We start from the raw sequence: 22178 nt of genomic DNA, 5'->3' as shown, positions 1-22178 counted from the left end.
CTGACCAGGACTTGCATTTATTCATCAGCCATATTGTATTTCTCTAAATGGAAAGACTACTCTCTCGCAGCAAAGTACCAGCGCTAATGTGGGAGATAATATATTGGCTGAGATTTTGGCGGAGTGTTAGCCTTGAAATCTTGGATCTGTTTTTGCTCTCTGGAGGTGCTAATTAAGTTTTTATATTTTTTTTCCCCCTAAATCTTACAGTTAAGTGATGTAATATCTCATAGTCACAAATAATTCTCCATGTGGGACAGATCATTGCTCCTATTATTTACTCTGCTCATTCAAATCCTTGCCAAAATTCGGATGTTAAAATGTTTACCGGGATTATCAGGTTTTCTTTCTCGGATAGTGCGAGAAAAGAGATTCCTCAGAGGCTGAAGTGCGGGAACAAAGCTAGTTCAGTGTGAGATCATGTATTATTAGAGGTAAATCAACTCAAGTCTGCTTCAGGCATTTCTGCACAGGCACCAGCGGAGGCGACCCCTTCTGAGACACAAGACCGAGGCAACACGCTCATTATTATTCTGAAGAGCTCTTTGGAGATATCCAACTCAACAACTGTTTAGTCAGATTTACAATATAGCTCATCCTCTAAAGATAAATGACCGAGCAGACTCTGGCACTGGTCTGTGTTTGCTTTCAGGTCTCCGTCAAGGAAAGACAGCAGCTTTCCAGTTCTTGGACCGTGAAGCTCTGTTGTGGCTTGCCAGACACTGGGAAATAAAAGACAATTGGCCTGCAGATGCTCAGTGGGCTTCTGCAAATGCAGCGAGTAGCATCTTCATCAGCTCTGCAGCAGTGGAGGCGCTACAGTTTCACAGTACGAGGCCATTTCAGTGAAGCTTTCATGTAAAAGCATGTTTTTGCAGTTAAACATATATATCTAATGTTAACTATAGGCATAGATTTTAACATGGGCATGCTCACAGGTTCATGAGCAGGTAAAATCCACAGATGAATAAAAAGCACATGTTTCTTCAGCATATATCCAAATGAAAAGTCTCTCTCTTTCAGTTCAAAGCCGACTCAGCTATTCCTCTTAGTTTGCATTTGGATTCTGCCCGAGCCATTATACAATGAAAAGGTTGTAGAATATTTTCCATTTCATTTACTGTCAAGTGCACTGCATTTTTAAAGTTTCCTCACCAAAGTGTTGCTATATTTGGCTGCATATTGTAACACCCCGCCGTGAGGTAAATTATCTCCCAAAAACCCTGGCTCAAAACTCAGACTTTTCTTTTTTGCTTTGCAAATTAATGCAAGCACCTCGTTTCCTTTCATTATTTATTCATTGGGAGCAAATGTTTTTCTCTGTATCCATGCAGAGGCTTTTTCCCCTTCAGAGGAGACAGATACAGTAACTCAAAATTAAAAAAAAGAGCTTTAAAAACACTTTTTCATGTTGCACATCATATACCCTCCCTGCAAATACCAGATTGAAAACATTATCTTGACACAGAGGGATAAAAATAGTTTCTGACTTTTCAATTATTGCTGAGTTTTCCGTCTGAAGCAAAAAGTCTATCGCTTTTTTTTCAAGCAGATTTGCATAAAGTTTTATGGAGATTACCAGCACATAAATGCTTTGACTGTTGATCCCCTGCCAGTCAGTGTTATTCAGGGATTGGGCTAAGATATCTTCAAATGTCTTGAATATTAGTACAACATAAACAAAAAAAATGGTGGAAAACACATCAAGACAGCTTTGACTTCAGACTGATTTAGGAACCCACAGGTTACAAACATTCATTATTGTGCCGCTTTTTTTTCCCGAAAGTATTGAACTGACTCTGATCTTTAGGAATATGTGTTCAGAAAGCTGTTGAAAATATTGTGTATGTGCTTATAATGAGCTCTTGGTTGAATTTACATTCTTTAGAACATTCGCTTTCGCCAATTATCCGCAGTAACTCGGCAGACCTTACACAACCCCATTTAATTAAGCTAGATCGAGATCTTAACATAGACCGACTGCGTTCATTGTTTAAGCCTTTCCCGAACCTTTAAATGTCTGTTGTACTAGGCGTCCTCAAGACTGCATTGATCCTCTCGGGTACATTAACCTATCAATGCAGTAGGCACTGTGCATTATGATTAAGCACATGGAAAACACCCAAGTTCCTCACTCAGAGGTCAGAGAGCGGCAGCTACAGTAAACCACAAGGCCCAGCATGGAGTTAATATTGATGAGATGGAGTTAATGCCACGCCATATCTATCAAGGAGCAAGGATACAATGATTAAGTGTGTCCAGCAGTGTCTTGGGGACTATTTAGCTTATGGCTCAGCTGGATTTTTAAGGGGGGGGGGGGGTCCGATGTATTGATAGGGACACTTGGTTATACGAGGAAGGCGTATTGGACAAGGAAATAGCCAGCCATTGAGGTGCGGTGTAATTAAAGTGCAGCGGGCGCTCGTGGCGCTGGCAGGCTCCTTGCCACGTTCCCCATTGACTTTCAACTGGACGAGGAAGGTCACCAGCAAGGTGTTTGGAGCAATCTCCACAAATTGTTGGACTGAGGCTTGATAATCTCCAAGGCTTTAATGGATCTCAGATCTGTTTACCAAGTGAGTGCACCTCACAAAGTCATTTGGCAATTGTTTTACCCTCTAACACAATAATAGAACTGGAATTGGCTTTTTGATCAATGACATCAGTGGTTAAGTTGATATATTTAATAAGCACGACAACCTTGAACCTCATACAATTACCCCGTGTGTTTATGTGTGCGTGTTTGTGTGTGCCTGCGAATTACAGCGAGATACTGTGTGCGCACTGTACTGTACGAACTGTACCGAGGAAATCGTACTTACATACGGGAGCCATTTGTTTTAATTTGCTCTTCAATATCCCATTAAATTCTTCTTCCTCAGTAGTTTGACCTATAGAATGTGTGAACAGCTGTTCACATTCATAATGAAGTGCCTTGTGAGACAATGTGCACTGTCTGTTCTTTGCCGTATGTTTATCCCAAACTCCCCAGACGGCTGATCTGGGGAAGCATGAAAAGTAACTATAATTAAAGAACTCAAGTGCTGAGTGTACAGTAGTTTAAAATGAGTGAGGATGATATGGAGGGTGTTCTGTGCTGTCTTGTCATGTGGAGGAATTATTGAATTTACGCCGAGGCTGAGCAAAGGAAGCAGTGAGTTCGAAGAGAAAAAGGACCCTGGTCTCTCTCTCTCTTCAGAGTTGATCTGAGGGCTGTAATGTTTCCTCTGGTCTACTCTCAGGCATTAATGGTTGAATGGATAGGATTGGACATGCCTGAAGACTCAACCAGCCCTCTAGATTTGCTCCAGGCCAATCTCAACAGCCTGCATCTTAAGCTCAAATAAGCACTGTGGTCACTGCCCTCCCAATAATTTGAACAACTCCCATGTGTAAAAAAAAAAAAAAAAAATCCTCTCTCATTTGTAGCTCACTTAGCTATACGGTTGGCTTAGACAGAGAAAACCCAAGAGAGGAAGAGGGAGATGACTATCACACAACTAACCTTTCATTATTTCCCTTTTACAGCAACAACTCTAACAAACAAACTGAGGCGCTAACATGAATTTGGTTAGAGATTTGAGGAGCCAATAGTTAATAGTTACAGATGATTATTACCTATAACAATGGTGGAGTTTGCACGATTAGAGGGACAGGAAAATGTGGTTTCATAAGTCTTTCACAAAAACTACTCATGATTTGTTAAGCCGCATTGCAGCTCAGATGCAGTTGTAAAATATCCATCCTTTATGACAGGATTCTTTTTTCTTGTGCCATTTCTTTGTCAACTTAATTTTACTGCAGCAATATCCATAATTCACAGTGATTTTTTTAGCCGGCCTCCTTGTCTTTCTCATGTGAAAAAGTTTAGAGATGGATTCCCCCTAAGTTTCATGAAAAAGTGTCAGATTCTCAAGCGAACAATGAGAACACTATTACAAGACTTGGCACAGAAAAGCCTCAAAGGCCTTGGCACAAAAGCCTGTACAAATTGAGAAGATAGAAGTGCAAACTCATTAGCTTACCAGGTTTCCAATCACAGCATTTTTTTTATAAGCTGGATGTCTCCGTCTGCAGAGCTCTCATCTGATGAGAGCTCTTTTGCAGGACTTCAAAGGATACAGTTCTGGCTTAGAACTTGTGGCTGATGTTTCCTGCACTGATGTATTTTGTCACAATATATGTGCTGTGATGTCTTTCACCTTAAATACGGCTCTGTTCTTGTTAATACGTTTCATTGCATCACCAGCAGACAACAGCATGCCTTCTTCTTTCCTGTGCACAGAAGATGCTGCAATTGTTGTTTGGCGCTTTTGCTGTGTGACAAACTTCCTTCACCTCCCTTTCTTCAGGCACTTTTGAGAGTGTGAATCTCTCCGTGCCCATTTAATAAAGAGCTAAAGGATAGCCAAGATATTTTCCAAATGGCATGCAGTGGAGCACAGAAACAATACTTGACTTTCTATTTAAGGGCAGAGGCAATTGGGAACCCGTATGAATCAGCCGGTTTGATCTTGTTTTTTAACATGCACTTACTGCGTGGCAAATTTCAAAGGGCCAAAATCTAAAATAGCAAAGTGTTTCAGCTTCATACACAGGTAGAGAGTGCTTTATACGTGACATGAAAATGCCTGTGATATCGCACAAAAAGGCAACGTCTGATGACACAAAAATCCCAAATCCTCCAGTAAAATATGTTACTTGTGATGCAAACAAGGCCCTTGTAACACGCTTGACATTTCACATGTAAGCTCATTTGATATTTGCCCTGCTGCTTGTTTGCTTTCTGTTAACCCAGCAGGTCGTCTTTGCCCTTGCCGTATCAAGTATTTCATCTTCCGTTTGAATATTATGATTGCACTCAATCCTGGATTCATTTACGTAAGTGACTGGATTCAAAACTGCAGCCATACGCACATACATTCATTGCACCCCGGCTATCAATGTGCTCCACTTTTAATCGTCCCCCCGGGTACACCATATGGGAGATGTTGAAAGATATACTGCTGTCATTCGGGATTCTGTTTTTTTTCTCCTTCTTTTTGTGTTAAATGTGCTGCCTTGCACAATGATGGTGTAGGTAAGATATTACCCTATTATCCCATTAAGGTTCGTACCTCAGAATCTGCAGCGTTCATTTTCAGACAGCTTGTCTCCTGCACCATTTTCGTCCTGCTCTGTGAGATGCTCCTCCACGATGCTGCACCACCATCTGCTGGAGAGCCAAAAGGCAGAGCCAGTTCTCTCTCTCTCTCTCTCTCTCTCTCTCTCTCTCTCTCTCTCTCTCTCTCTCTCTCTCTCTCTCTCTCTCTCTCTCTCTCTCTCTCTCTTTATATCCTTCTCCCTTTTTATCTCTCGCTCTATCTCTCTCTTTCTCTTCCTCTCCATCTCTACTACGGAGATTGATTCCTCTGTCAGTCACTGATGACATTGTACGACTGCTGTGTTTAAATTAGCGGCAGCCGGATAAAAGAATGTAAATGAATCAAATCTCCCTAGACTTAAAATATTACATTTCATTGAAAAACTCCATAGAAGTGCTGTAGCTGTTACAAAAGCCCTATTGATACGGCTTAAAATTGACAATGACCTGTGACAGCTCCCATTTACTATTAAGCAGTTGTTTGGCGGCGTACTGGAGGAGAGTGCTTGACTCAGTGCACAGCAGAGACAGCCAATAGCCACAGCTGTTTGACTCCTCTAAAAGACGGCACAACACATTATGTAATGCAATTATGCATTAACATTAATAGCAGGCAATTGTGCAGGCAACCAGCCAGCTGAGATTGGTTTATATAACTGCCAAAAATTGACAAATAAAAGAAAAATGGGCAACCTTTTCCTGTAAGGAGCACACTTCCCAGAAGCACACACACACAGACAAAAACACACACATGCAGCCAAGCAAAATCCATAAGTTATCCTTCTGTTCATGCGCTCAGCCTTGACACAGTTCATAACAAATTGTTGTGACATAATTGTTACATTGCTTCCAGCATGTCACATTATTAATCTGTATAGCTTGGCTTACATTAAGGTGATATATATATATATATATATATATATATATATATATATATATATATATATATATATATATATATATATATATATATATATATATATATATAGTTCCATCGTTGGAGAAAGTGCTCCCGCACAGATTCATGGTATAAAGCCTGCATGCATAAAAAAGATGGAGAATAGCTTTGGGCACTTTGTATGAACAATTTGCATAATGCCTTTAATTTTAGTGCATCGGTTATTATGCCCAAAGGATAGTTCAATCAACAGACTGTAGACTTGCCCACAGTGTGTAAAATGTACACAATGGATAAAGGAACACTTAAACAAATGTGTTAACAACAAGTGTTTAATAAATTAGCTCACAGTATTGAAAGCGTTGGTGTATTCTTAAGAGATATAGAGAGGTCACAGCCACAGTCTGTATGACAAATACAGACGGGCGTACATAAATAATCCAAAAGCAAATATGAGACGAAAGTTCATCTCGATTTTCCAATTTTCCCTGTCTATAAATTTTGGCCGCACATAACATCCAGAGACACAGAGAGCTTGCTAGGCTCAAGGTGATGACAGCAGCATCCTGTTACGTCTAATAACAGCAACACTCAACCTCCGGAGGTGTGTCATAGACAAGTAAATACTTCACTCTGTGCAACCGTGCACACATTGAACTGAATCGATGCTCGCATGTCTCGGGTTTGATATGTGCTCTGGTTAGTGCTGTGAATAGTAATCACACCTCTGAAGAAGACAAGCAGTCTCTGCTGCCACCTAGAGGTGTTGGGGGGTACCTTACTTTGCAGACTCATCATTGAGTCGGCTCTGTTTTCTACTCAAAGCACCCCTCTCCCTCCTTTTTTCCTACAGGTTATGGCAGACTAAAGTATATCAATGCATGCTGATATGGTAAATGTACCCAATCACTCATGATAGCATTTAAGAGGGAGTAAAACTCTGATTTGAAGTCCCTCGCAGGCAGGGTTTTTATTTTCACTCAGCTCCAGGAGGCCGGCGCCACGAGAAAAATGACTTGCAATCTAAACAGCTGTAAATTTCCGCTGACCCGTGTCAAGATTTTATAACTCGGATTGATTGGAATTATATAACGCTCGCTGTGACTGGCCGACTCCACTCAGTGGATCTGTAAAAGGAGAAGCATTGTGCCGGAGCACGGGGTGTAAAGACGTCATGATCGATAACGGCGGGTTCACTGGGGGCTGAAAGGGCCACAGCCGACCGCCGACCGAGGCTGAGGAATCTGACTGTGCTCGCGTTCTGGAACTGCACTCAGGGAACATTTTATTTCACAGTGTAAAATATAACTGGTGGTGAATCACCTTTATTTTTGGCTTGCCGCTGGTTCTGTGGAGCTTGCACAGTTTCCGTCAGCGATGCTCTCATCAACAGCAACCTGTGCAGCCGCAATCATCTGCGGAGTGTATCTTCTGCAACAACAAGGAATAGAAGAAAATGGAAGTTAAGAAGCAGCATTAGTACATTTTTGTGACTTTTTTGCTCAGGTCAAGTGTTTTCTTTGAAGTGTGCAGGTTAATGTAGTGGAGTGCTGTCTGGTAAATGAAATGGAAAACAAAGTACTCAAAGGTTTAACAACGGGCTCCTTATAGCAAAGAGCAAGGCGAACCTGCTGAGAGGAGGCCTGGTAAGCTGCTGTTCATTAAAACAGCAGCAAGTCCAACTGTGAAGTGTTTACTGCAATGTGAACTTTTTTAACTGCAGAGACTTCAGTCATTAATCTGATAACTAATATTGCTTATGATTACAACCCCTCACATTATTTATAAACAGCATCTAAAACATATAATCAAGAAAATAATTGTTTTAAGAATAAAAACATTTTTTTTAAACGCTAATGTCAGTTTGAACCCCCTTTCAGAACTTTATTAGACTCATTCTTTATCGACCCATGAGAAGAATGAGATTTGCTTGATTGGTTGTGGTTTGTTTGACTTTGCAAATCTATATTTTGTGTTATTACTTGTTCTGCTTTTCATTTTGTCTTTGTAGTAAAGTTATATTGCTAAAAAAAAATATTGAAGAGATGTGTTCTAACATCCCTTAGTAACATTCAGGTAACACAACAACCTTTTATTTATTTTTATTTATGTATATGATACTCTAGAGGTTCATTTTTACCATTTTTTTAAAATTTAAATTGATTGTGATTATACTGACAAAGAAAAGGCCCAGAGGCCCACAACAAAAACATTAAAACATACAACAATAAGCCTAACAAAGTAACCAAGAGATTAAAAATATATTGTATGATAGACAATAGTTTTTAGTGTATTTTACAGCTGATTTAACACACGGGTCAAAGCCGACCTGATAAGAGATGGTAACAGCAAGCTAACACAAGAAGAAGGTTAAAAGTGAACGCAAACAAGCTCTGTGAATCAAGCCAGCCACTTGATCATCACTGCTATACTTGATCCACTCCACTTAGCATGTACGAGGCTGACAGGATGCTGCGCTAACTCTGCTGAACAGCTCATAGCTCCCAGAGGACATGCCAGAGTTCTGCTCTTAGATTCTTGCTTAACTTTTAACTCAATAAAAAATGCATAATCCCCTGAAACGGCTAATTGATCTCAACATCAATATGTGGTTAGTTCTCCGGATGAGAGACTTCTTTCCTGCTAATCACGGAGGGTCTGTGTCAGGGGGAGCATGTCAGACGGCTCACTGGGAGATCAGACTTCTGACTAAGCTAGTTCTTTCCCCTGCGCTATTCTCTCTCTTTTCAATCAGACATATTGTTCGATTGTTTAAGTATGCTGATGACATGATCTCAGTTTTCTTCTACAGAGAACAGATCTATCTGGCCCACACTCAGGTACATTAGTCTCGTAGGAGCCAGCTAGAAATCAATGCGGCCGAGACAAAACATTTAGTTTCTGCACTGAAAACGGAGCCAATAATGTTTGCCAACATTATTGAAGCTGTCGAAAACTTGAAATACCTCAACAAAGTCCTGGACTTCCAGGTGAGCTTCTATAGTACATTTCCAAGGAATGCCCAGAGGAACTTTTTAGGAAACTCACCTGAAATAAGAATGAAGATAGGGTTGTGACAATGGCAAGCAAAATAGTTGGAAAATCCCCGAAAGCCCACAATTCATCTTTTTATAAAAAGGATCCTGGCAGTTATAGTTCCCTTCTTCGTTTCAGCTATTTCAGCTTTATAGTACCTCACGGAGGTACTATAAAGTCCCTCTGGCAACTGAAAGTTAAGAATCCTTCTTCCAAAGTGCCATTAATATTTGTAACTCAGCAATGTGACAGAGAGGATTAAAACCACAGATATTGACATGAACTGTTATAACATGTAATATGACCACATCTATGTGTTTGTTTCGCTAACTAGTTATGCTGTTTATGATGTTATTTATTGTATTTGGTGAGCAAAAGAGACATTTTCACCCTGACAATAAAGGTGTATTTGCTTTACATTTAAATGCCTGTGCAAACATCCACCTTCTAATTTTGTCCAGCTCTGAATTGGGTTTATCTAAATGAATGTTATTGTTGTGCTCACCAATGTGATGAATTTGGTGAGGCTAGTTTGAATATTTTTAACACAAGTTGCCAAGATGGAGGTACCGCATGTTTACTAACAACCATTTGAAGGGTGTCTCTGTTGTTATATGAACATAATCATATGGGCTCATGAACAGTTCTTGCATTTTATTCCATGTGCAAGTTCAGTAAAGACTGTTGGAGATTCAAAATGTTTGGCATGTCCTTCCCCCAAAAGACCACAAGAGGGCAGAGGCAGCCAACACATTCAAACAGTTAGTGAGGAAACCAAGATTTATAATGTACCTCTGTGTTGAAAGCAGCTTTAAACAACAACTGGGTTAACTGGGTGTTAGGATTGTTTAAGTGTTTTGATGCAAGACATTAATAACCCCTCATGAAATGCATCCAAGTCTAGCAGGGATGTGTGATTTTTAGCTGAAGCACTTTTAGCACCATGGACAGAGACACACTTCAGGACCCTGGACAGTGCTTGACTGAGGCTGAAGCTGTCGACTTTATTATTGTATGAAGCACAGATATATTGTGTTTTTTTTTTCTCTAATATTCATATTTTTTTGTGTTTTATCCATGACTCAATTTCTCATCCACAAGTGGAATACACCAATTGGCTTTCATGCTAATTACTAATTCAGTTCAACCTAACATTACACTTCATCATCATTCAATTACAGTAAAGTTGTGTGACTCCCATTACGCAGTGTGTTTACTGCACGCCAGCCACGGTTATCAATTACAAAAGTAATAAGTGAAAGCGTGACTTTAGATGTTGAGTGTGTTACTTCTAAATTGGTAAACAGGTATACAATTTTGACTCCTTTAACATTTTTGACTGTTTATGATGATCCCATGTATGTTCCTCCTGTCAGATGTCATGTGATTGTACAGTTTTTGCGAAAATCTAAAGGCAAAGGCAGTTTAAAATAAAGCATGATATTAACAATTTCCCAATAGTTGAATTATTATAAATGCAGATCCTTAAACTTTCTCTGGATTTATGTTCATGGGGACCCCTATGTCCCTCTATTTGATGGTATTTTACATACAGTTTTTAAGATAATCCCATTTCCAAATCGTTTAACTGTTTTAAAAGCAGATCCTTAAAGGCTAATATCATCTTTCTCGAGGTTCTTGCAAATAACTTGACGGAGCAGCACTTTCTTCACGCGTTTAACCTTCGCCATCCGCCTCACGCACAGCGCGTCTTCAGTGATCAACTGCGCATGCGTGGACGTCGAGCGTGGCCGAGTTTCTCCTTGCTTTGCTGATGGTTCCTCCTCGCTCATTCTTATGAAGGTTACTTGAGATGATGAGTTTAATAACTTTACTTACCAGAAAGTGTTCTTAACCAACTTGCTCTCAGTATGGTCCACAAAGTAAGTAGGAATTAGTTAAGCTAATTATTTATTTTAAGTGAGGTTATCAATTACATTTTACAGTTCAGGTCGTCGAGGCTGCAAATCAGCTCAGTGAAACGTATACAGCAACACGCCAACAGCATTATTAACACACTGTATTGAGTATTAGTGTCCTCTGGTTCTGTTCTAGTGTGTTCCACTAGAAAGCATCATATCCTTATAGACTTTTCCATATTCAACCGATCTGAAGTCATCATCTGCTTTAATGGGCCGAGAATTGTCCGCTGTGGTCATAAATGTGCAGGGCTATAAAGTCACGAGCTCGTGACTTATACCATTGAATGTCCAATACAATAAATAAATAATCTTTTTGGTATTGTTGAATTATTCAAGGACATCATTACATACATCATTACATCATTAGAATGTTAAAAAAAACAACACCGAATAACAAATCAATGAATAGCATAGCAAATAATACTATATGTCTAAGACATTATATATGTATATATATGAACCCCCCATGTTTTACTGAAAATGGTATCACCCTCCCGATCTGAACAGAAGTGGGATAATTGATTGTACACGTTTTTCAACTCACTGCAGTCTATTATTCTGTAAGACCACTGCTATTTTATACTTATTTTAAAATAAACTACATGGCATTACATTCATTAGGGATGGTGGTTGCATTTCTTATTAAAAGGCAATAGAAATGGTACCTATTTTAATGCAATATGGGGTGGCAGTAGCAAAACAAAATCCAAAATGGAGTCCACAAGAACACATTAAAAGTATAGGTGAAGTAGTCTACATATAAAAGATAATTCCACCCATATGGCATGGCATTGTACTACATGTACAAGTTGGCATATCGGGGTGATCAGTAGTGGAGGAAACCATGTAGGGAGAGGGAGGGGGGGGGTGTGGGACATTATAGCCTGAGCCGCTCTGTGAAGGGGCCGTCCCTGTTGGTGGAGATCATCCCGAGGAAGGCCCACCTATGCTCATTTGAAAATACCTCCCATTCAGACGATAGTGTGACTCCACTGTGCAGCAGCATCATAAGGGGACAAGTCGACGGCTATTTGTAAATAGGTAACGACTCTTTTGTCATTTCATGCATTTCCTCCATTATTAGTACAGTTTTGACACGTATGGAGGTCACCACCATTTGAAGACTATCTGCATGTGAGCGTCGTCATGAGAATGCACTGGGTTGCACCGTGCCATTAAGCGACCGAGCTCACGATCGAGCATGCCTTTTAAATGTGTATCATATTGCTTTCCATGGCGTGTTATTATCTATTCAAGTCGGGAGAATAATGTAACGGTACATATTCGGTCGAAAACGCAAAACGTGAGGAAATGGTCGACGTGGTGAAATGATGTGCGTTTGGTAATCAAAGCTTTGACCTGCGACACCCAGAGTTGGACTCGCATGGGTTGGTGTGAAAAGCAATACGATCATTCGAGCTGTTAGTGTTGCCTGTTGCCTGTTTTATTGAAATGCCCCCCCCCCCCCCGCCCCCCCTCTGTGTGATCGGACCAGCTCAGATTGCATCCACACGCTTCAAGCCGTCGCGCGTGTAAATGTGAAGGTGCAGCTCGTGCTTCCCTTCCCCCAGCAACGTGTTGTGACTCTTGCAATACATTTCATCCTGGTATCTATTAGACATACAGTCCATCTAAAGGGCCTGCTGTTTTTCCCAGCCGCAGCCCCATAGCTGCCATCTCGCTGCCACCGAGAGTTGCGTTACAGGCGAGCAATAATTAATGAGCGCCTCCACAATTAACCATTTCATTGAAATCTCTTTTCCCTTTGAATATTTCATGCTTTGACGAGGATGTGCAAAGGGGGGTTGAATGCATGAGTGAACAGAGGGCTTTTACTACAGCAGCCTGATGGCTGGAGTGCAGCTGTCACGATCTGCCTCAGGAGGCAGTGTTGCCTTCTTTTTACTGTAACGTATAGACATGTAATAGACTCACATTCATAGAGGTGTATAAAAATATAAATGATATACTTGAAGTTGGTTATTATTATTATTGATATGAGCTGCTAAATGCCACATATGCATATGGATAAGATGTGTGCACACAGTGACGGCAGTGATGGAGACTGACAGCAGGTATCTGGTCCATCTCTCCACAGTTACTCGGCCAAGATGGATGTGTTTATGAAGGGTTTGTCTAAAGCGAAAGAGGGGATGGCTGTAGCCGCAGAGAAGACCAAAGAGGGAGTTGCGGTTGCAGCTGAAAAGACTAAAGAAGGAGTTATGTTTGTAGGTAAGATGATCACACGCCTGTGTTAAGGTATTTTACGTGCGTCCACAGGCACATGGAGACTGCCAATGTCTCTCCTATACAGTATGCATGAGCAACGACAGAATCTTGTATAATTTAGGTCCTGCAGCAGTATCCCCATTATTTCCTCCAAAAAATGGTGGATTTATACACTAACTTCCTGTAAAATAACTGCCGTTTTTTATTGGACTCAATGTGGGGTGCAAGTCAAAATGACATGTATGAAGTGTGCGACGAAAGTAAATGAATGCCCTCCTCAAAATTCAGAGGTATTATGCCAGCAGTAATTTAACACATAAATCTGCCTGACAGTTGATCAATATCTTGGTTTTGTTTATTCAGGCCCATGCAGTATATTAAATCCTAATTCTGGCCTCTGTATTATCAAACTGCCTCGTGTTAACGAGTTGCTTTCAAAGCGATGCACTGAGTTAGGGAGTTTTTTTGTCGTGTGTGTGTGATGTAATACGAGGCTCTGAATGTCCTCGTGCCCTCTCGCCTGAGTGACTGGGCTACAGGCAGAAGATGGGACCAGGGTGGGGGTGGGGCAGCAGGACGGTGGGAGCAGCTCTTGCCACATGTCATTGCATTGGAAGGCAGCAGATTGTAAAACAGTCTCAGCCCGCGGTCACCTCCTGGAGACAAACCCACTAAAGGCCTCTGCTTTTGTCCTTTACAGGGCAGTTTAATTTGTAATGGACACCATGACAGCTTTTTGCTCAGATCAGTGCCTCTGTTGCATGAGTTCCAAGTGCAATTGCCAAATGTGTGGCTTAAACTGTTGGCCCAATCCATTTCACTTGCTTTCTATAATTATTCATATAAACACATGTATGTGTATATATATATATATATATATATATATATATATATATATATATATATATATATATATATATATATATATGCAGCAGGGCAAAGGAACAGTAGAGACTGGCAAATTATTGTCTCAATATCTTTGATCATCTTGTGTTCATAATGAAGCATTGAAAAGCACCAACGTTCACAGCTTTAGGCTTCCCTTATTAAAGTAGTGCTGTGCATAATTTAATCATCTGTGTTGCTGGTCAATAATTCAGGGTTATTCTTTAATGGTGTCACATCATTATGAAATAATGCAATTTTAATATCCCGATGCAGCGTTAACCAGTTCTATTGTATAAATAATGAATTACCAAGCTGTATCTATTTAAATGTTGAAGATGTTGAATAAAATGATGGCGACTATATTTTAACGCACCTAGTTTGAGTTCAACATTTTGGTTTTGGTATGTCTGTAACGAACTATACTTTTCATTAGCAATGAATCAGAATATTATTTTCTTCTTCAGTCTATAAAATGCTTGTGTTGTCAAACCCACAGTCCAAAGCCCAAAGACTTCCTGTTTACAGTTACATAAGACACAGAAAAGCAGAACATGCTCATGACTGAGCGGCTAAAAGTAGATCATGTTTTGCGTATAAGTTAATTAAGTTTGATGATCCTCACTTGTTGTATTGTATATAATGTCACAAGCTGTATGTCTATACTGACAAACGCCATGTCATTTGTGATCAACACATTCTTCCAAGTCGGCCAGCTCTGCTTTTTAGCGTACAGTTGGTCTGTTAGCGTGAATGGGAGAGGACCAGATGACTCAGAGCTGGTCATGGTGCTGGAACCTGCCAGCCATTACAGTTTTCTCAGTCCCACATTTGCAGTCAGTGACAGTCCTGCTGGTATCTCTGCAGTCACCAGCCTCGTACCATTGAGCCGCTGACGTCGAGTATTCCAAGACAGATTGATGTGCTTGCATTTTTTCCATGCAACGCCGTTCTTATTTAGACCCGTGTCCCTGTCACTCATCGCCAGAACCAAACATGTCAATCTGCAGTCGAAACGCGCGCGTGCTCATTTTTTTTTTTTCCCGACGCCGTCTCCAAGGCTACGTCTCATCATGTCGTTTGCCGGTGGTACACAGAAAGGGAGAGGAGCGTGTCCGTGTCATGTGGCATCTCTGTGCTCCTGCGTGCTGCTTGTTGAGCATAGCGGTGCCCTAGAAAGCTGCGTATGATTCGCTTGAAGGCCCCCTCTTGGAGGAGGGGTGAGAGTGATCTGATAGGCCTAGGGCCCACCTTTTGACAGCTGCAGACCGCCCACCCAGCTGAGCTGAGCAGACAGTAAAGCAAGGAGAGGCAGAAATGAGGGAAAAGCCTGCTGTACTAGATGCCATTTAATGTCACAACGAACCGCCTTATTCATCGAGCATGAGCAGCATGCACCCGATGACGGCAGTGTATCTCTTACTAACGTATGCTAAACCAAAGCTATGACCTCAAATTGCTTTAGAAGATAATACCACTCTGACTAATTTCTTTCAAATATGTTATTTCTGTAACTCAATATTTCGGTGACAAAAAATATGATATGTTCCACACCCAAGAAATATCGACAAAATCATGTATTGTTTAACCATCAAGGTAATTTGAATCTAATTATCTTTCAATTGCAACACTTAAGGAGCCGCAAATAGATTTTCAAAAATGATTTTAATCATGTATTGTATGACTGAATATATTCACCAGAGCAGATGCTCAAATGGAGGCACATCTTAGATGTGTGTTTCGCTTTGAGACGCTCCTTTTGTAGAGCCGGTTCTGTACTTTATCATCATTTCATCTCTCCTCAGTGGGCTTTTAAAGGCCCTCAGGGACCAATATGGCATGTGCTCCTGCACATTAGGGAGTGATCAGGACCAGTGGGCACTATTTGATTGCCCAAATGGCTCGGTGGAGAAAGGGTAGATGGATGAGACCTGCCAAAGGTCAGAGAATTGATTGGTGGTTTTGGCTTTGAGTCGACCACAAAGTTTAATAACTCCTCACAAGAAAAATACCAAGCAGTCCGAGTTCTGCAGCCGTGATTGTTCTTTATTACCTCTGGAGGTGTGCATAAAAAAACAAAATGTATATTGCATCAGTTGTATGAAAGAGGATTGGTGGGTAGGAACAGATCAAAGAGAATCATAGTAATCATGTTTCACAGTTTATTATGTGAGCAGTGATGAGCAGGACGCGTCTGTAGCATCAGTGTGTCATGAATCACGCTGTCAGGTAGATGACTTATCAAGGTGGGGAAAGAGCAAAGTGCTCAGAAATGATGCATTTAAACGTATTACAAAGCAGCCGAAGACTCTGAGTGAATGGTGCTTTTGGTGCTTGGTTGTGGGCGAGTGTCCTAAAAGGCAAAATGTCAAATGGTACCTCAAGTAGCATTTCTAACAAATGTATTATTTGTTGTTAATTCAGGTAACAAGGCCAAAGACAGCGTGGGCTCAGGTGAGTTTTCTCTTTGCTACTCAAACGCAAACTTTATTAGTGACGCAGTTAAAAGCTCAGTTTCATTACCGTGACCAGCCACTTACCCCTGGCCGTGAGATGGCACACTCATTATGGTGACGTGGGAGGGTTTGTGTGTTGAAGAGGGCAAGTGTGAGTGGTCATTATGTACAATATTCAATTAAGAAACAAAAGAGGCCAGACAGGATGTGCATGCTTTTAATCTGTCTGCTGAATCTGTTACGATAATGTTTGTGTGTGTGTGTGTGTGTGTGTGCCCATGATGTTTGTGTGTCTCTGCAGTGGCTGAGAAGACCACTGGAGCCTACGGGAACATTGTTGCTGCCACTGGCCTCGGGAAAAAGGACGAATTCCCTGCTGACATGAACGTATGTACAGCGTTCCAGTTCAGCTCCCTGATGACACACACACACACAGATGTGTTACACACTGTTCTAGTTTCTTCAGTGTGTTCCTGTGATTAGACAAAGTGTGGCAATGTTTACGCACACCAACAGGAAATCAGGGGCCCTGAATTGTGAGGGGACATGAGATGTGATTTGTTTTATGTATATGGTCAATATTGCAGTTGAAAAAAAAAAATTTGAAGATGATTTTTTTTCACGTACCTTTTAGATGCAATAGTTATTGCTGAGTTATTGCTTCATCAATAGTTTGAATATTTAGCTTAAATATAATTGTGTGATTCGTAGGACACGGATATTAAAAATATTTGAACGATAATGAAAGCATCAGCAGCATGCATATAATGAAATGACTGCAAACTGCCTCGTATATGATATGTATTTTCTATACAACAGCTTATAGTTATTCTAGATTAAACCTACTTATGGACGTGCACAACTGACAGATACAACCTTCAATCCAGATTCAAGAATCACTTACAGTTGGCAACTTGCTGTAAGTTGTGTTCATTAAAGTCTGGATGGGATTGTGCTTGTAGCAGAGCCAGATTTGAGCAGAGATGAACACGGGCTGATGAATTTGCGTGTCGCTTCAACATAGAGTCACTGGCCCACATCCGAGTTACTGGCCCACATCTGTTTTATTCCTCTGCTGTCAGCAGAGACAGTTGCTGCTACCAAAGGAAACATGATCACACTTTTCTTTAGAAAAAGTTTACCTGTGTACTTAAATTCCACAGGCTCCACAGCCAGATTATACATTCCTGTAAAATTCACACTGCAAACATGAAGGGGTTGTCCTGCTCGTTGATGACAGCCTTGATAGACTTCAAATATTCCTAAATCCAACTGCGCTAAGGCCTTGTTTTGCCCTCGTTTCTTTTGAGTAAGCTTGAGGGTTTCCGAGGACGAGTTGTTGTCCCACAGTCTTCTCTGCACACGGAGCTGCCTTCAGCCTGTAAAATGGAACTTCAATTCAAACGGTTGGATCACAGGGGTCGAACAGATGTGACTTGGAATAGTCCACTTGCAGCAAAGCTTGACAATGTGCGATACACATTGTATTGATTGTTCTCCGCTTGGTGAACGACCTGGCTGTGCGCTGCAAGTCTTTCGCTGTCAGACTGTCAGTGAGACGGGGAGGTCCTCTTGCTGTCCGTAGCCTTCATCCCTCAGAGTTGGACTCCTTCCACTGACTCACTAATCTAGTAAATCTGACAGCGTGCTCTAATAGGCTTCTCAGAGGCACTATCAGAGTGATAAAACTACTCATTCCAACACCCGGACAACAGATTGTTAAACTGTTGGCGCGTTTATCTAATGCGCCGATTGACTGTTTAGCTGGAGCTGGAGCCGGGCTGGATGGCCTCTCTGCGACTGTGTTCTGCACTCACTGATCCAACTGTACATCACAATGTTTCAATAATCTTTTTAAAAGAGACGTATGCTAAAACGTCTTAATATTAAGCCGCCTCTTGTGTTCTGAGTCTCGACTGAATTCAAATGTGACCAATCCAGTCACAAAACGTGTCGTCCACTAATATAATCACACAAACAACCTTTTTCATGTGACACTTCTCCTCAGCCGGGGATCCGCCTGATTAGGTGTGTCTTTATGGTGGATTTCCCATTGTGCAGCGTTTGAGGCCACGCTAATCATGTCGGTGGGCTTACAGCATTAACAGCAGCTTGATACAGTATATAGGATTATGTTCTGATCTTCTCTGACCTAATTGACTTGATTAGTGCTGGGTTTAAAAATACATGTGTGCTGACCCACTAGCTTTCTTTTAAGGGCTCCAAGTAGGAGGTGCACTGTCTGCATCATAAAGCTGTCAGAAGGAAAAGCCTCAGTGTCAAAATATCCATCCATTTTAGCGCCACTTTAAAAAAGACAAAGATAAGACTGCTGGTGTTCAGGGTTTTTCTTATTGTTAATGAAAACCAACAATGCATTAACCATACCAACAAGCATGTCTATTATCCAATGTATTACTCCTCTGGGCCTCCATTGTTATCCCAAAAAATGATTACATTCACCAAATTGAGCCACATTGGTGCATTTCATGACATGGTCCTTCATAATAAACAGTTTTTTTTTAAATCAGTCCATAGATGAAAATAGTCACCTATAAATACACAATTCCCTTTGAGAAGTACAGAGAGACAGGTGTCATCTGTTTTTGTTGGGTACAGCGGTGTGTGATTAAGCTTAAATGTGTATCATGTTTGCCATTAGTTTATTGATTAGTTTGGCATGTTCACATTTGCTATTTAGCCCTAAACGCAGCTGAGGTTGATAGAAAACATAAGCTGCTGTTCTGAAGGTATTTCCACCATCATCTTCTAACTACCTGGAAGAAAGAATATGCTGTTCCCTGCAAGTAAAACTACTCTGATGCTGAGCTCTGTGACTCAAATGGAACAGTGATGTACTGCACTTGTGTAGTAACTTCAAATATGTTTAGTTGCGATCTGTTGTACCCTCATCGTCTCCGTGTTACTGTCTCTGCAGCCTGAGGAGTACGGGCAGGAGGCCATGGAGGGCCAGGGAGAGGCAATGCTGGAGGCAGAAGGGGAGACATATGACGAGTCCCAGCAGGTAACAAAGCACATGCATGTGTCTGCCTTACAATAAAGAATCTCACGTGTTGAAGTAAGATTTCTTTGGAAATAGCTTTTTATATGTTTTGCAAAAAGCCTGTAAAAAGCTGTAATTGATGTATATGTATATATAAAGAGTATATATATATATATATATATATATATATATATATATATATATATATATATATATATATATATATATATATATACACACATAGAGTCACACTCGCAGTAGATGGAGGCTTATCAGTATTCACAATCTCTGCATTATTACACATTTGAGCTGTACTGCATTCCACTAGCACTTCACACTTAACTCCCCTCCCCCTTACACACTCTTCTGTAATCCTTTTTTTTTTTCTAGAAATGAAAACACAATTTCCACATCGGGAGTATAGTGATTATAGCACCACCTACCTACATTAGGCATTAGGGGTGTGTCGGTGTGTACGTGTGTGTGTGGGGAGGAAGGGTGGGAGTCTGACACCGATGGCTATTTTTGGAGTTTGGCTGTCAGGGCCGAGACAAACTCTGCAGAACCAATTGCTTTGAAACCAGAATTTAAACAACTTAGAGTAAATAAAAATATCACACGATGCACGTAACATGTGGAAACGATCATTTCACTCGTGTATTTAATGCTATAACGTTCTGCATCAGCAATGTTTGTTGCCAGAAGACTATTATGTTCTCAGAGAATATTAAAATATTTAGAATCATCAGTTGAAGGAAGATTGAATTTAGCTAATGATGTTCAATGTATTCAATGCATTCAGTCATATTTCCTTTTATTTTCCTTTGTGGATTATTGCATTAGGTGTAAAAATGAGAAATTCCCTGAGATGCAAAATGAAAGTGGTTTTCTCAGAGGCAGTAGCTCGTGTCATGTCCTCCTATCTCCCTCTCCTGCTCCTCTCCTCCGCATCGCTTCCCCTCCCCCATCCTTTGCTACACCAGCAATGTGTGAGCTCTGTCTGAATGGGTGTGGTGATGACGCGCTCTGCCTCTGTGCATTGTGGGTAATGCCAGGGTCTCCCTGCAGTGCTGTGAATATGGAGCCTGAGCGCTAGAGTGAACCAAGCCCTATTAGGGAGGATTTGCACACGCAAACCCATCGCATCCACTATCCCTCTTGGTTTTGGGAACACATTACGTGTCCTAAGACGATTGCATATTCCCGGCGGCTGAATTGTATTTTTTTTTTCATCTTTTTTTTTTTTGATCATGTGCGTGAAGGAGGCGTGTGCAGGGTTAAAAGGATGCTAAGAATGTGGTCACGACGCGTCCTTGAAGCTTGTGTAGGATTTTGCTGCCCTCTGCAGGCCGAAGCGGGAGAGACCAGCAGAGGCGCTTACAGCTGTGATCGAGTGACATCATTACCTTCAGCAGGGCCCAATCATGTGCTACCATAAGCCCTCTGTCATATGTATTCTTCTGGAATTGATTTAAGTTGTATTTCATGAGATTAAGGCTTAATCAAAGTGTAACTGTTCGATTTGACCTGCCCGTGTGTTAAAAATCGGTTCTTCTTTTCCCAGGGGAGCCAGGACTATGAGCCAGAAGCGTAAAAGCACCAGTCAAAGCCACCAACCAACCAGCAGCACAATAATATTTCTAATAATAAAAAGGACAAATGCTGAAACTATCACTATTACACCCCCGTTGCAAAAAAATCTACAAAAAAAAGACAAGCATTCCCACTGAAAAATGTTCTTCCTTCAAGACAAATCTTTTATTATTATATATTGTAAATGTCATGTTATAAATGTGATGTGTTGGGTGTAGGTAATTATTGACACGTAAGAATCGTCCTCTCTGTCTCATTTCCTTGACTCCCTCCCAATGAAATGAGACCAGAGCCGGGGCTTGTGACTTTGTACTTGTGTATCTGTATTTAGAAATGTGCAATAGATGTTCGTCATCTTCCAATGAGACATTGGGAGTGGAAAAAATAAATATGTCCGGTTGCAAGCAGATATGAAAACAATAATATCCTCCTAAGTGTCGACAATGCCTGTTTGTGGGTTCTTTCTTTTTGGTTTTGCATTTCTTTGGAGATTTCTTTTTTGAAGTAAGAGTTTTTTACATTGTATCTTTATATTTGCTCGTGAAATCATTCCAGTAAATCTGTAATCTCTGAAACTGACAGAGTATACATGTTTGTGTGTGTATGTGTGTGCGTGCGTGTGTGTGTGTGTGCGTGTGTTTGTGTGTACTGAAGATTTTAACAAGTTAAAGTCAATATATTATGTCTTGGAATCATAATGGTTGTCATATCAATATGTGCTTTCAATTGCAGGACTTGTCAATATAAAGGTTTATGTGTTAAGCCAGACATACATTCCTCTGTAAATAAAGATTAAAAAAAAAAGAAACCATTTGGTTTTGTTGTTTGATGATGTTTAAACTCTCTTTTGGCGTTGGTTACTCATTCAATTTTAAACCTCCTGTAACCAATTCTGGGTTTTTGTTCTGCCTGTTGGTCTATCTATTGAACATCGCCCTCACGCGTTTCCCTTTTCTGCTCACTCTTGTCTGGTGGTTTGATTACAGGATGTGTAAATACTGCTGAGCGGGCT

At 40.8% G+C, this 22178-nt stretch overlaps 1 protein-coding gene across 1 annotated transcript; it reads left to right on the top strand.

Annotated features, from left to right (window-relative positions):
• Positions 1 to 11891: 11891 nt before the first annotated feature.
• sncb (synuclein, beta) lies at positions 11892 to 21351 on the top strand. Its single transcript, XM_068592130.1, has 6 exons — positions 11892 to 12040; positions 13098 to 13231; positions 16538 to 16567; positions 16871 to 16956; positions 19508 to 19594; positions 21138 to 21351. The coding sequence occupies exons 2-6, from the start codon at positions 13111 to 13113 to the stop codon at positions 21165 to 21167; spliced, it is 354 nt and encodes a 117-aa protein (XP_068448231.1). The 5' UTR covers positions 11892 to 12040; positions 13098 to 13110; the 3' UTR covers positions 21168 to 21351.
• The last annotated feature ends 827 nt before the right edge of the window (positions 21352 to 22178 follow it).

Source organism: Clinocottus analis, unplaced genomic scaffold (genome assembly GCF_023055335.1).
Source record: "Clinocottus analis isolate CAN_PGR_092001 unplaced genomic scaffold, fCliAna1.0.p SCAF_10, whole genome shotgun sequence".
NCBI classification, from domain to species: Eukaryota; Metazoa; Chordata; class Actinopteri; order Perciformes; family Cottidae; genus Clinocottus; species Clinocottus analis.
The sequence above is the reverse complement of the archived record's forward strand: the minus strand, read 5'-3'. Positions and strand labels throughout refer to the sequence as shown.